At 54.1% G+C, this 14,982-nt stretch overlaps 1 protein-coding gene and 1 non-coding gene across 2 annotated transcripts; both read right to left on the reverse strand.

Annotated features, from left to right (window-relative positions):
• Window positions 1-329: 329 nt before the first annotated feature.
• polr3e (polymerase (RNA) III (DNA directed) polypeptide E) lies at window positions 330-14,541 on the reverse strand. Its single transcript, XM_088936706.1, has 21 exons — window positions 14,388-14,541; window positions 13,551-13,650; window positions 12,749-12,799; window positions 12,285-12,362; window positions 11,994-12,109; window positions 11,639-11,721; window positions 11,125-11,232; window positions 10,803-10,852; window positions 10,520-10,639; window positions 10,224-10,309; window positions 9,887-9,931; window positions 9,616-9,707; window positions 9,275-9,395; window positions 9,057-9,138; window positions 8,642-8,701; window positions 7,759-7,916; window positions 7,344-7,408; window positions 6,271-6,713; window positions 3,799-3,876; window positions 3,026-3,151; window positions 330-2,486 (listed from the first exon to the last, which is right to left on the reverse strand). Exons 2-21 carry the CDS (start codon window positions 13,584-13,586, stop codon window positions 2,430-2,432), a joined length of 2,055 nt encoding a protein of 684 aa, XP_088792832.1. The 5' UTR covers window positions 13,587-13,650; window positions 14,388-14,541; the 3' UTR covers window positions 330-2,429.
• A 247-nt stretch (window positions 14,542-14,788) lies between these two features.
• On the reverse strand, window positions 14,789-14,870 carry trnal-aag (transfer RNA leucine (anticodon AAG)). The gene has a single exon. It is a non-coding gene; the product is annotated as a tRNA-Leu (tRNA).
• Window positions 14,871-14,982: the final 112 nt, after the last annotated feature.

Raw genomic sequence — 14,982 nt, forward strand, 5'->3', positions numbered from 1 at the left:
GATTAAAACATTACGGTCAATTCATTGGTCATAAAAGATCATAAAAGCCAAGCTAGAAATGCCTCTTCAAATTTGTTTCTGCTATCAATAATTAGACTAAAAAAACATGGGCCTCCTCCACACTTTAAAACATCGGTACCTGCAGTTTTTTTCTACTTTCTGCCATAGAAACCATGCAGACTTCCCAGGAGCTCATCTCTGCATCCCCGTTCACCTTCCTGGAGTTAAGCATTAAGCGATAGAAATCCATGTCAACTATTAAAATACTGCGGTACTTCACGGGTTTATTTAATAAAGCATCACTGAAGAAGTGCACACCCAAGCAGCTCTTTCTGTTAACAGGTGTTTTATTTGAAGACATGTGAGCCTGGAACAGCCACTCTTTGAGGCCCAAATGCAACTGCATATAGTACAGTAAGAGTTTTATTACAGGACACTCTACAGACCTTGCATACAAAAACGTAAGCTTGTGAGTGTTGCGTACGCTATCTGACAAACTGACAAAGTGTTTTTTTTAAGTCGATAACGATTTTTTTCCCTGCAATGAAACTGCAGAAATGAATCCTAAAATGGTTCACGAAAAAGTAATGTCACCTGGGAATTAAGACATAACAGAGTTAATCAGAGCTGATAAAAAAAAATCAAATGTCAGATTCCACAAAAAAACTCTTGTAAAAACATACAATAAGAAATGTCCACAGTAACAGGTGTGTCCAAACCTGGTGTTCCTACAGATCAGCACTCATCTCACCGCTACACCGCTGTGCTCAAGAGTCAGTGTGCAGAGCCCACGCCAAGACTGCAGTTTCAGGACCAGCTGTAGGAGATGACTGAGCCGAGAGAGGAAACCTCTGTCTCTCTTTTCACACTGAGGGGTGAAGGCAACTTCTCACCCAGCAGCTCTTGGGCCACCTCCTTTTTTTCTTGCCTTGATCCTACTCCTGGCGATATAACGTTATTTTCCAGCGTCTCCCCGGCAAGGCACACGTGCCGCGATTCCGAGAGATGCACCTGTGTGTGATTCGGAGAACGTCGGAGGTTCAGAGGATGCAGCCCTGCAGAGCTCGGAGGCACACAACGGGTTAAATCACGTCAAGCACGCCCTCGTTACCCAAACGAGGTGGCGCGGGCTCGAACAGAACCAGCGACTGGAAAACCCCCGGAGATTCCCCGAGCGGAGGAGTCTGCCCTGCCCCTGAGCGAAAAGTCTGGGAAAACTACGGATGACTGCCCTCTGGTCTCTTGTCCCGGGAGTGTGGCTCCTGCCTCTCAACAACGGATTTCATGTCAGTGGAAAGGGCCAGGCTGGAACAACACTGTCCCCAGGGACAAGCGGAAACCATATTCGGATCGCCTGCTCCACGGCGCCACCTTCAGGCCGTGACTGTAACCTCAGCCCGAATGGACCGAGCGCGGCGTCCGGCCACCTGTTCAGGCCGTGAACAGCTCCTACGATAGCAGCTTTTAAGAACCTCGCTTTAAACATAAATCTCAAATTTCTACAAGAGGGGGATGCGATTATATAAATACTACTAAAACAAAAAAAAGCAATGAAAAAATAAAATCCCCCTATATCTTTCCAGGCTTTGCGGTAGTCCTCTGAGTGGTTGAATTTTTTTTTTTTAAACATTGGATTTTGTTTTGGCATTTCCAGCCTGTAGGGAGATGTGATTAACCAATGAGCAATAACGATCCCCAGTTAGCTGACAGGCTGACTTACAGTACTCTCTGGCTAAGCGAAACCAAAATCCAGCCCGCGTGGGCTCACAGCCAAGGAGATGCATAACGTTCTCAGAAGGAAGACCGACTTTTCTCACTTTCAGTTCAAAATTAGCAATAATTAACAGCTTAGGTACCAACCAGCTGGCTCATCACGAAACCCCAGATCACTACTTGGACGACGTTCCTGTAACACACCATCACCCCAACTCTGGCCTCTCCGAGTCTCCCCGAAGGCCCTACCCCAGGTGGTCTACGCATGGCTTCTCTTTCATGGGCTCTACTTTATTCACTTCTTTCATTTAGAAAAAAAAAAACTAGAAAAAGTCAAACGTTATAGCGCAAAACAAAAACCTCCCCCTGCCCTCCTCCAAAACAAAAAAAAACCCGTTATAAACCGTTGATACTGCCACAGTTCCAACCGCCCGGCGCTCTTCGCCAACGACGCCCACCGCCCTCAACGGCAAAGGTCCGCCCGGGCCTCGGCGGTCCTGCTTTGCGCGGTGCACGCCCGCACCAGGAACTCAACACATCAACAATGGAAATGATCTGAGCGGATGACCGGCGCAAGGCTCCCCCAGCTGCCGCCCTGCAGGCTGTGGGTCGAAGGGCAGCGATTGGTCCGTGTGTCCCAGTGAGATCCTCCCACCAAGCTGCGGAGAAGGCGACTGGCCGATGGACCCTCCCCCCCACCCCTCTGGGCTCTGCTGTCAGGACGGCACTGTGCCCTTTAGGTACCACATCCCTCCATGGCTCATGCAGCACTCCTGCAAGGACACAACACAACACACAGCCGTCAGTCAGCAGCCTCGCTTACCCGGTATGGCGTGTCCGGGGCAGCTCCAAGCACACCTCTGTAAGCACAGCGATGACCGAGCTGGAGGAGGAGCTCCAGGGCTTCAAATATTTGTCGTGACTGAAGGGGCTCATCATGCACAACTGAATGTGAAAGACACAGGTCCTGCAAAACACCCCGTGTCCCTTTTCCCCACACAGAAAAGGACAGGGGCCGTTGGCATCGCGAGACGAGAGCGCAGGTTTGTCCAGTGTGCTGGTATCTGCGTAGGGAAGGTTTCCTTCCTCCGATGACACAGCAGCAGCAGGCATCAGAACAATGCACTGTTTTGTTAAACCCAACTCTTTTACATAGATTTCCCCAAGTCGATCCAAAAGGAATGCGTGTGGATTCAGGTTTTCCCTATGTGCACATGCACTTTTTACCACAAGCAGGCGCGCAGCGTGGGCTGGAGCTGCCCCTCGGCGGGGAGAGATGGGGAGACGGGGCGGTTTGAAAGCCGGAGGTCACCTTGAGCAGCCTGTCGATGTCCGCCTTGGTGACGCCGTCCCCGAGCTCCTGGGCCAGCCGCGTCTGGATGGCGCTCCTCCGCACGCGGAAGTTCTTGGAGAAGAGCTCCAGCAGGAGCTGCCGGTGCTGGGGGAGAGGGAGAGGGAGCAGCATGGGCATCAGCTCAATCGGGGGCGTTCAGAGGCGCCAGAGTGGCTCCACGGGTCAAGAGCCCACGCGGAGCGGGCACACACCTCGGCCGAGAACGTTTCGTGGAAGGGGCGAACGAGGGAAGCTCGCCTGCCCCGGTGCTGGGGCTGCCCAAGCTAAACTCGGAGCATTTAAAACAGAGAACAGCAGGAGGCGCTTCTCCACCCAAAGTGTGTGGGGGGGAGCTCACAAACAAGCCACTCAGCCATGCCGGTGTAGCCAACACCCTGGCTTTCTGCACCACTGACGGCGGGCTGCTGCACTGGTAATCCTGCTCAGGGCGAGAGGGATCGGGGGGACAGACATGTGGTGCCTGTGCTTGACGGAGGAGCCAGTGGTGCGAAGCTCCCATCTGTGCGACTACAACTCGGCGCCTCTCAATCAGAATCCCTCTTAAAGGCCAGAGGAGATTCTTGGATCAATTAGCTACTAACGAATGGGCTAGATGGCTGGAAAGGCCTCTTCTCGCTTGTTACCTTTCTGACACTATAAGAGCTCAGTCACCAGCGGTTACAGAATGAAACCGACATGATGAGCTCACCCCCACCCCAGCTGGGTCAGTACAGCCCACCCCCCCCTCTCACCTTGTCGAAGGAGTCCCCCATCTCCCACACCGCAAACACCTTCTGCTCATCTGCCGCCGCGGAGCTCTGAGGGGGGAACTGAAGAGAGAGGAGCCACTGAGTGCGGAGGGACAGGAGAGACTGCAACACAGGCAGAGTGGCTTCCTGCTAACTGGAGCCAAAGGTGCAGCTCTTTCCATAAAACATTTCTTTATAATATTCACAATTCAAGTCAAAGCATTAGAAATGCATCCATCAATACAGAAACAAGGTGCCAATGACTTGCTTGCTCCTCTGGAGTTAACGGATAATTCAAGCCTCACTGCTGTAAAACCAAAGACATTTATAAAGAAGACTTAAGAAGCACACTGGGTTTGATATGTGCTATGGTGAAAAACACATATTTCCCCAACAGGCCGTGCAAAAACCACTGCAGCTGACAAAACCATGGCTGGTAAATACTTGAATATATTGAAAACTGGGGGTTAGGTTCCCACAGACTGTGTTACACTTATCAGTGGCTAACATCACATGCAGATTTCTCCATTAAACGTTAAAGAATCCACGTTATAATTCCACACATGAAAATAACATATAATAATAAAATGGAATATTATTTATCTTGAACACCGAAACCACTGGATTTAACTGGCCCCTTCTGTCACCTTTCAGCAAATGTCTCTGGCACTGGGAGAGCCCTGCTCTCACCTGACTGCAGGTAAGTGATGGGCAATCCTGACCTGTCTGGATATCGCTTCTATGGGGTTCTCTCCTGTCTGGGTCTATGGTGCCAGTGGGGGAGACTGTAGAAACAGGGGGGTGCTGCTCTTGGCACAGTCTAGTCCTTATTGCAGGGGCTGCTGCTGCAGCCTTGTGAGTATATTTTGGAGTCCTTGACTGCACATTCTGGGGGCTGGGATACATTTTTTTTCTTGAATTGCATGTTTGCAGGGGGAAAAAATAAAACCTCTGTTCACAAAAAATATAGCTGCAGTCCTGTAAACGCACCAAGACCTTGGGCTGGTAGCACTGCCATAAGAAGGAGGGCCTTCAGGGTCTAATACATTATATAAGACCACATTTCTCCAAACCTTCTGCACTGCAAATCCTATAGCCTGGTACTAAAAGGATTAAACTGTTAGTTTTTTTTTTTCCTCAGCAGGACAGTCTTGAAAAGTAGTTTGCATGCTCAGAGATTAGATGATGACCGGCTGCTCTGCAGTAAAAGGTTCTTTGTTCTCCCCGGCTTTATTGTAGCAATTAGATATAGTTGTGCAAACCCTACATATTCACAACACTTGCCCAGTTTTTTTATTTTGTAAGACCTTTGTAAAACCATTAACCTAAACACACAGCACTGCATAAATAACTAATCACATAATGTCGCTTTACTTAAAGAATCGACTGCCGTTCAAGAAGCCATGACTGACCACTGCGCTGTCAGGTTCTGTACATGTACACGTAGGCCTGGAATTCCAGTGCTTCCCAGTTCTCCTTTAAGAATGTCAGGATGGTCACAGCTGAACGTACAGAGCAGAGGAGCTGAATGCATTCCAATCCTTCGACGTACACAAAACAAATTCCACAGACACACCACACTGTGCACGAGACGCCTACACCCCATGATGTCACCAGCAGTCCGTTTCTGCTGTTCTACGGCTCAACCCACCCCTTGACACACAACTAAGAGAGCAGTCTGGTTAAGAAGGGAACGCTGTTGTTCATGTGCTATCCCAGTTTTAATGTCTGCACCGCACACTGACGAATTGAGTCAGGAGGCCAGGAAAGCTCCCAAGTCTGCCTTCATCTTCAGGGCCACACAATCGCCTGTGTGTCCTGAGCACTTTAAGACTCGAGTGCTCAGAGGAATGCCGATACACACCCTGCCGTTTGTTTGTTAAACTTTAACCAGCCCACTTTTTCATCTTTGATACAAAACGACTCCCAGTGGCCACAAAGAGACTGTCAGGCTCTGTCCCTCAGACTCGAAGAGTACACGTCCTCATCTACCAGCTCTCCCGATCACCCCCGCCAGCCCCCCCTGAGAAACCCCTGAGCCGTGTCTGCCCAGGCAAGCCGAGAAGGCCAGTCAGAGCCAGGTGCCACAGGTCAGGTACTGTTCCCAGCTCTGCACACAGAGCTGCTTCTGTGCTTTCAAGCTTCTGCTTGCTGGCTGAGGGAGACGTAAAAAAAAATGCTGCAAGCAATTGCGCCATGAATGGGCATCTCAAAGCACTGCCAAGCCCTGGGACTGGATCAGACTACCATCTCTAAGGGCATTGCCCAGGTAGTCAGAAACTGCTATCGGACACAAGCTCTTGTCGACTGGCCTCAATGAGAGCTCATGTCCGCTCTCCTGGGTTTGAATTCAGGTTCAGCTGCTCTCCGCCCGGCACAGTGACAGCCGCTCACACACTCCATCTTTCTGCCGTTGCTGCGCCTGATCATGCAGGAGCAGGAGGGCTTAGCTGGCAGAAGGCCCGGAGTACTCACAGGCACCTGGATCTGCCGGCAGCGGCTGTGGAGGATGGCGTCCTGCAGCAGGCGGTCCGAGATGCCCGCGAACAGGCTGTGCCCGGGGGGCAGGCTGGCCAGGTGCAGGTTGAAGAGGCGCTTCAGCTCGCTGAGGGTCAGGACAAAGTGCTTGCGGAAGGTCGCGCTCACAAAGTCCCTGAGCTCCCGGGACGGGCCGGGCCCGTTCGCCGAGTCCCGCGGGCCCTCGTCCGGGTGCGGCAGGCCGTTGGGCGTGCCGTTGTTGAGCGCGGCCGGCAGGGAGGTGTCCATGGGCTCCTCGCCGTCGCTCAGCGGCTCCTCCTTGACGCGCACGGCCCCGGCGGCGCGCTGGCGCTCCAGCTCCCGCTCCAGAGCCGGCTGGCACTCCTGCGCCCGCTCCCTCGCCGCGCGCACCCGCTGCTCCCCGCTCAGTAGCACCGCTCCTGCCACACACACGCACAGCGTCAGCAACACTCCTGCCACACACACACACAGCGTCAGCAACACTCCTGCCACACACACACACAGCGTCAGCACCGCAACACACACACACACACAGCGTCAGCAACACTCCTGCCACACACACACACAGCGTCAGCACCGCAACACACACACACACACACACACACACAGCGTCAGCACCGCAACACACACACGCACAGCGTCAGCAACACTCCTGCCACACACACGCACAGCGTCAGCACTGCAACACACACACACACACAGCGTCAGCACCGCAACACACACACACACACAGCGTCAGCACCGCAACACACACACACACACACACACAGCGTCAGCACCGCAACACACACACACCGCCCGTCCACGCCAAGCTCCTCTCCGACGACCACATGCCAGCCATGGAAAGGTATTCAGAGACAGAGCTGGTCTTTCTCCCATGTCCTGTTCGCACTGTAGCTCTGAATCGAACTGAAAAGACCCAGGGAGTGCAGCTGTGCTCATTGCACACATGTGAACGCCACACGTGCTTTCAGGACAAAGCAAGTCAAGACGCTGATATGCTACACAGGTACTTTCCATGCAGAGACAGCACTACAGCTGGGTCTCACCTGGCTGGGAATCTGGCTTCTTTGGCATCATGCTTTCCTTCGGGAGCTGGAAAACCTTCTCCAACCTGTCCAACACAGAGAAAGACGCCGGGTCTGGATAATCTTTCACGCGTTTAACCTTTCACTGACCCCAGCGGCACATCCAGGCCACGATAACTCATTTTAAAATCCTTATAAGAGGCACAATATTCCAGAGGATCGGAAGGCTCCTGGCTCTGCTTCCACTTGAGTCTTTAATGAACTAACTGGACTCAGGACTGGCTGACTTGCACATGCGGAGCAGCGCTGTGCTCTTGCCAAGCTGGAGGGCTGAACAGATGTACAGAACCCGCTGGACAGCGGCCTGCGATACCCGAGCTGGGATGACCCGCTGACCGGGTCTGGCCGATGCGGCCGATCGAATGGCGGGACTCACTTGGCCTGGATGCCCAGCCAGAGCATGTGCTGCCGCTGAGCCACGTCGGGGTGCTTCCTGACGAACTCGGTGTCACTGGGCAGCAGGAACTCCCAGCCGCGGTTCACACGCGCCACAGCCATCTGCTCCAGGAAGTCCTTCACGTCCTCCGGGGGCAGCTGAGAGGGGAGGGAGCCGGAGTCAGGGCACAGCACACGCTGCCTGGCACCGGCTCCGGGCACGGCCGGGCAGCTCTTCCGCCAACAGCCTGCTGCCAACTGGCACCCCGACAAAACAGGGGCAGCCGGACGAAACTCACAGGCTCACAGGCAAAACCCCCACGACATGTTCAAGACATGTGCCGCAGATTCAATTTCTAAAAACCTATTGCAAGGTACCACAATAAATCAAAGATGGCTGCAAATATAGGAAATCAGGAAGCAGTGCATGCTTTAATTTCACCCTGTGGTGTTGCTTTACTCTAAACACATGAATTCCAGGTTGTCAGCATGAGCAACAAGCTGTTTGTCTTCTTCCCCTTGAGGTTATTTAAAATCCACTACACTCCCCTGTCCCAAGCTATTGGACTAATGTAGCTCTTTGCTGTCCCCTTCTGGGCAGTTGTCCTACAGCCCTGCAGGCAGTACAGCACTAAGACAGGGAATGCAAGAGTTGTGTAGCATAACCATGCTCCCTTAAGGAGAAATATTATCCATTAGCAAGTAGAGGGACCATTTCCCAATGCATAACATCTTGTACACGACAGAGTTCACGCTAATACCTATTTAAATACATTACGGTCCAAGCAGCTTAACAACAGCCCTCCGCAAAAATATCAGTGAAGTACTAACGCTCCTATTCTGATCAAAAGGCAAATTCAGGATTCGTCTCCGGCGTCACGCACCTTCACAACGGCCGCAATCTCCTTCCGCACCACACAGCGCTCCTGCGTGAACTTCCACAGCTGCGAGGCAAGGGGAAATAAAGGAACAGGGATCACACGAACCGAGGCATTTTCCACACAAATACACGGGACGCCCTTTTACAGTAGAGTGGCCCCCTCACTATACTGGGGCACTAGGACCCACATAGACCACAGGGTGAGCGCCCCCAACTGGTCCCACTAACACATCTCCCAGCAGCAGCCTCAGCTCTCCCAGGAGTCTCCCCTCCAGGTACTGGCCAGGATCACACCTGCTGAGCTCCAGTGGGGCTGCCAGCTGGGAGTTGCAGGCTGCTCTAGCTGCTGGTTTGGGAGTCCGGGTCCCCGGTGTGTACGGGACAGGTAAAGACTTTTCACTGGGAATCCCATTACTCACCACAAAGTCCCGGCCGCGGCACAACACATCCGCCGGCACACCGCTGTGGGGGCTGCAGGTGTCCTTGGGGTATAACACGTCGCTGCGGGCACAGACAGGGCACGCCATTACACACACAGACCCACCACCAGGAGGCAGCACGCCGCGCACTGCCGCAGAGTCATGCCAAGTGAAGGATTAAAAAGGAGTATTATCAGGACAGCTTGTGCTGAGCTCACCTCTTCACAACCCAGTTTCCCTGGACCAACATTGCCACCTGCTGGACACAGCGCAGCACTGCGGTGGAGTCTGTGCCAGGGGTCAACAGCCCCATCAGGTTAGCAAAGGGCATGACCTTCACTGCAGGGAGCACAACAAAACGCAGATTAGGGACGTGATTCCTCTGACCTGCCGTGAGGGCAACACACAAACCAACCCGCTCATAGTAGAGCTGCTAAGAAAAAAAAAAGTGCTATTTCATCGGGGTGAAGTCTGCCTTCGAGTGACAACTAAACCACACTAAAGACCAAACTAAACGCCGCTGTGGCTTCAGTCAAACTGCGCCAAGACGTTTCCTCACCATTCTTCATGAGAGTCTTCACCTGCTCCACCAGCGGCAGGGTCCTCAGCTGGGCCATGGACAGCACGTTGCTGGGAGTGACCGGCTGCGCCCTGCACCCCGGGACAGAGGGAGAGGCAGCAATCAGGCAGCCGCCGGGCAGAATCCCACCCTTCCCACTCCGCCCGCAGGATCACTTGCCAACACTGCCCGGCCTGTTACCGAGCGCTCCCAGCGGCAGCACCGCTGGAACACAAGCAGGGAAACGCAGAGAGGGCGTTGCTGTACTCACACTTCTGCTTCCACAGCTGGGGGCATGAGCATGGCCAGGTACTCACTGGGAGAGAAGGGGAGACACAGACGCATCAGAATTATGCTTCGGCTTAATTCCAACGGCTCCGACAGCCAATATCCCCAACGCTAACCAGGAAAAACCCCAGGAATACCAGCCGGCACCGAGGGTGCAGCAGCACGAAGGTGAAAGTGCATCACTAGGGAGACTCCACCCTCCGTCTAGACACTTCCTGACAAGCCCTTCCTGGGCCTCGACTTCGGCTGCAGAAGGAATAGCGCGCCCATGGCCACTGCCCCACCCTTCAGACAGGCACCAGCGGCGCGGCTCCACCCACCTGGGCGTCTTCACCAGCTCGGTGTTCTCCGTCGTGCCCATGCACTGGCAGAACAGGTACTGCCTCTCGTGTTCCGAACGCCCGTCCTGTAGTGGGACACAGGCCACAGTGAGGGGCTGTTGCTGGACTCTCTCTCTCTCTGTTGTTTTATCTCCCCGAGACCCTCCAGCCTCAACCCCCGCGTCCTCTCCTTTCCCAGCTTTCCTTCCTGTGCCGTTCCCCCGTCCCAGCGCCGCCCCGCTCCACACCTCCCTCCCTCATCCCACCCTCCCCCCACGCCGCCTCCCTGCCCTCACCTTCAGGCCGTAGTAGTGCAGATGCACCCAGGGCTCCTCGGCCTGCTTCTTCTGCAGGAACTCGTAGGACTGAATGCGACGCTGGCGGGCCTGCTCGGACTCGGGCCGGGAGAACCGGACCTGCCAGAGACCCACACACATACACCCACTGTCATCACAAAGAAATCACAGGGACTCCTGCTCTTCTGTGTGGCTCCATTTGCTCTGACCCCAAGTCCGCTCTTCTCTGACAGATAACTCTTGCTTCATGTGTCATAGAACAGGACCGATATCAAAGTCTCACCGTAATCTGCTTGATATCCTCCTCGGCTTCATCCTGGGACGAGTCTCCGCCTGTGAAGACAGATGGCATCAGCTCACTGTGCCCAGGAGACCTCACTGCCAGTCACTCCACCGATAACAGCCCTATCCCACTTCAGCTCCCTTGCTGATTCATTCCTTTTCCTCCACTGTTCATTAATTAGTGGATAAAAGCAGCACCGCTATTCTAAGTACTCCAGGAAGACACGCATGCAGTCCCAGAGCTCAGGCACCGCGAGTCGGTCTGAATCAGGAGGCGTCGCCCCAGCAGAGACTCGGCGCCGGCGCAGACCCCAAGCCCACACCTTCGTTGGCCGCCTCTCTCTCGCGGTGCTTGCTGTCGGCCTTGTCCAGGTAGGAGAAGCTGGGGCGCAGCTGAAGGATCCCGTGAAGGGGTGTTAGGTGCAGCTCCCCTGAAACCAGGACGACAAACCCGTCAGGCAGTTCCCACAGGTCAGCCACGCCTGCTGTGGAAACTAGTCTCTGAGGGGCAGGGACACATCATGCTTTGGACTGCCACCGACATTCCCTGGATCAGTCTGCACCACAGCCTGGAGAGCAGTTTTCCAAGGGGACTGGGGCGTGAGCACGTGTAAGCAATGACATTTTAAGAAGGCAGCAATGCGAAAAGACGACAGGCTGTTTCCTTAAAGCACTCCTCACCAGGCCGACTTACACCTGCTCTACATCATCAGAAAGCACAACACTTCCCAAAAGCCTCTAGGGTCCGAGGACCGGGAGCCCTGGGGGCAGGTGGGCGCAGACCAGGCCGGCTCTCTCCTCTGGCCTGCTGTGCGAGAGCTCGCTCTCCGCCCTCACCTCTGTGGAAGACAGCTGCAGCGTAGCGGGAGGTGCCGTTAGTGGCCTGGATGGAGGAGAACGTCTGCCTGTCCATGAGCTTCCTGCACAGGCATTGCAAGACACAGGGGGAGAGAAGAAGTGCTGTATTCAGCCACCAGTACAATCTTACACACACACACACATAGCAACACTGCCTCCACTCGCAAAACCCAGCTCAGTCACAGGCACTCGAACAACCTTGTAAACCCAGGGGACTGACTACAACCCTGCGAGCCCCTCTCTGTCTGCAGCCTGGAGACCACAGAGCCTGGCACACAAGACTACACACGTGGCCACATGGACCCGGCTCCTCTGGGTCAGGACCGGGCCTTACGTGGAGTAGGTGTTGGAGTCCTCGGAGGTGGTGCCGTCCACGTTCAGGGCGATCTGCTCCCCTTTGCTGCGGCAGTAGTTGGGGCTGAGAGTGTCCATCGCCATCACCAGCTCCACCTGCGCAGGTGAGACACGGTTGTGACTGTCACCGACTACAAAACGACTCGGTGTGCATCTCCCCATGACTACCCGTCTGGCAACGGCTAGCTGCTACAAAACCAGTCTTCCATGACCACAGCTTACAGCCTTTATTCAGGAACCAGCAATTTAACAAGCTACGATTCCTTCTCACCTTCTGCTGTTTGGGCTTGATTTTTGCAGATAAATGAGCAACGTCATCGTAGGTCATTGTAGCAGGGCGCACCGGATACTGATGGAAAATAAACGCAACAGTCAGGAAATGGATCACCTGTGGCCCACTCGCCTCTGCTGAATCAGCACGGCTGTGCCTTGAACTCTGTGAACTAACGCACAGAGAAAACCCCTGCCTAGGCCTCAGCCTGGAAATTCACAGCAGCTCCACAAGAGACATTGAAGCTTACTGAAAACCTTAACCAGTTAGACTTCTACAGCCTATGACACAACATTCTTAACTTGAAAATATCTGACAAGAAACACTGACTACTTGTGAGTGTTCTGCAAACTAGGTCAAGTTAAAATAAAGTTTACACGGATGTGTCTAGTCTGTTAATCGACTGTATGTGCTTATAACAAGATGAGTTACTTCAGCTGGTTCGTTTCCATGGTCTTGCTTACCTGGAATAAGTAGAGCTTGTCAGCAAGGCTTTTGGCCAGGTAAACATCAATCTGAGGAAACAAACAGGGCAGACTGGGCTGAAACCAGCAGGCACAGAGTACACTCTGATCTTCAGTCACACAGCACAGAACAATAACACCATACACGCGTCACAAAACACTACACTTCTGATCTGTGTCCGGCATCCCTTCCAATCCTTATACCCGCCGTGATTTTCTTAATTTCAAAGCTTCGGCTTGCACAGCATTTTAACTGGAAACTTCACCAGTTCTTGGGAGTATTAAGCATGTGAAATTCTGGAAGGCACTGACAAAGCCACCCCAGAGGACTACATCAGGACCCGCAGCCATACGAGATCCCACAGGCATGAGTGGAAACAGAGAGGGTGCATTTAGCACAGATATCGCAGGGCTCTTCTTCATGTACTGTGGGGGTCTGGAAGAAAGTCAGAGTCATGCTGTTGAGCAGATTCCCTGGGATCATTCAGGGAACTGAGGAAGAGGATCCTTGGAGAAATAAGCTACTAGCTCCAGCTCTTAGGAACACAATAAGACTAGCAATGCAATAGCCAAGATGGGCCCTAGTCAGCAGCTCTCCTCCTGTTCTTATAGCTAAAACAGCTGCATCATGCCGTCATCGCTGTGTCCAGGCTTGGGAGGGTTTCATCCTGAGTCTGTGCTCGGTTACATTACACCCCAAACCTACAGGTGGAGACAGCTCCCTGATCCCACTGGATTAGGGTGGCCAGTGAGCTGTGTTACGGTGCTGCACCGGGCCTGCGGAGAGCTGTGGGGCGCCTACCTCTTGTACGATGGGGTCGTCATCCTCACTGGCCATGGCGAGGGGCAGGACTGGCAGCTGTGCTCTGGAGGGGTGGAGGGGGCTGGCTCAGTGCCCACACCTGGGGAAGAGAGAGCCCATCACTGCAGCACACAAACCACTGTCCCCCTGTCCCGCAGTGGGACAACACCTGCCTCTGTTGTCTCACTGAGCACACCTAACATTTGGGAACACACCTTGCTTTAGAGCCGGGTTTGCTGGACAGGTCAAATTTAGCACCCTGTCTTTCGCAAGACAGTTAATGCACATAATACCCACAACGCTGAGGTATCGCCCTGAACTTGAGACCCGCACACACCCGTTCACGAATGACTTTACGGTGCCAAGCCAGATTCGCCGAGTCACAACACACTGGACCACAGACAGCGCATGCCCACTCGCGTCCTCCGGCGCTGGGCTCTTAAACATGATGCAACGGGTCGCAATTCACACCCAGACAGCTATCACAGCTAGCGAGCCCTGTGCACAACAACACGCACGGAGGCGAGTGATCCTTCTACCCTCCCGTCCATGTCACGTTCAAGTGTTTATGAGACATAAAGTTATCTCGGCAACTCCAATAATTCGACAGCCGGGTCATTCTCGTTCCGTGAGACGGCGCAGCAGGGCAACGGGTTTCGCGCACAAGACCAAAACGTTTCCCCCCTGACGCCTCTGGCCTTCTGTCGTGCCACGGAAGAGATTAAATGCCTTTTATTATTTTTAAAAAGGCCACGATGGACAAAAAGTGCTACGGTTCTTCCGTCCGTCGCTCAAACAGACCGGACGGTCCGGAGCTAGCCGCCGGCGCCGCCTCACCTGCACGGACACAGACAGTCCCCCGGCGAGTTATCTCCCTTCAGGCAGGCAGCTCACGTCGGGTGTCCCCTGTAATCCAGCCCGGTATGTTTCCTCTGCGGCGCCTGCGAGCTCAGGCCGCGGCCATGTTGCAGCTTCCCAGACACGTGGGGAGGAGCTGGTCAGGGTCCCTTCCCACAATGCCGTGAGACAGCGGGGGAGGGGGGAGGGGGGAGGGGGGGGGGGGGCACTGTCGTGCTCCGGACAGCAGAGGGCGCTCTCGCTGGCTCGCCGTGCGGCCGCCTTTCTCTCTCTCCCTGCCATGCCGTCTGGAGCCAGCAGGAGGCGCTGCTGGCAGTAGCCGCGGAAAGCGCTTGGTGGGGCGCAGCGCAAGGCGGGCAGGGGTACCAAAAAGCTGTGTCTGGCAGCGGTGGGATTCGAACCCACGCCCCCGAAGAGACTGGAGCCTTAATCCAGCGCCTTAGACCGCTCGGCCACGCTACCTCTCCGCTCTCACCCCTCGATATCGCACTGAAGTCACAACCCCCTGATCTGCCGCTCTGGAATTAAAAAAAATGTATTTTTTTTGTAAAGATCTGATGTTCTAGCATTTCCA

The sequence above is a fragment of the Atractosteus spatula genome, chromosome 18, assembly GCF_055471065.1.
Source record: "Atractosteus spatula isolate fAtrSpa1 chromosome 18, fAtrSpa1.hap1, whole genome shotgun sequence".
NCBI lineage: Eukaryota > Metazoa > Chordata > Actinopteri > Semionotiformes > Lepisosteidae > Atractosteus > Atractosteus spatula.

Coding starts and splice junctions, on each gene's coding strand:
- polr3e (XM_088936706.1), bottom strand. CDS start 13,586: ATGGCCAGTGAGGATGACGACCCCATCGTACAAGAG. Junction 10,853..11,124: donor GAGAGAGGCGGCCAACGAAG/GTGTGGGCTTGG, acceptor CTGTCTTCACAG/GCGGAGACTCGTCCCAGGAT. Junction 8,702..9,056: donor GCCGCGGCCGGGACTTTGTG/GTGAGTAATGGG, acceptor CTTGCCTCGCAG/CTGTGGAAGTTCACGCAGGA.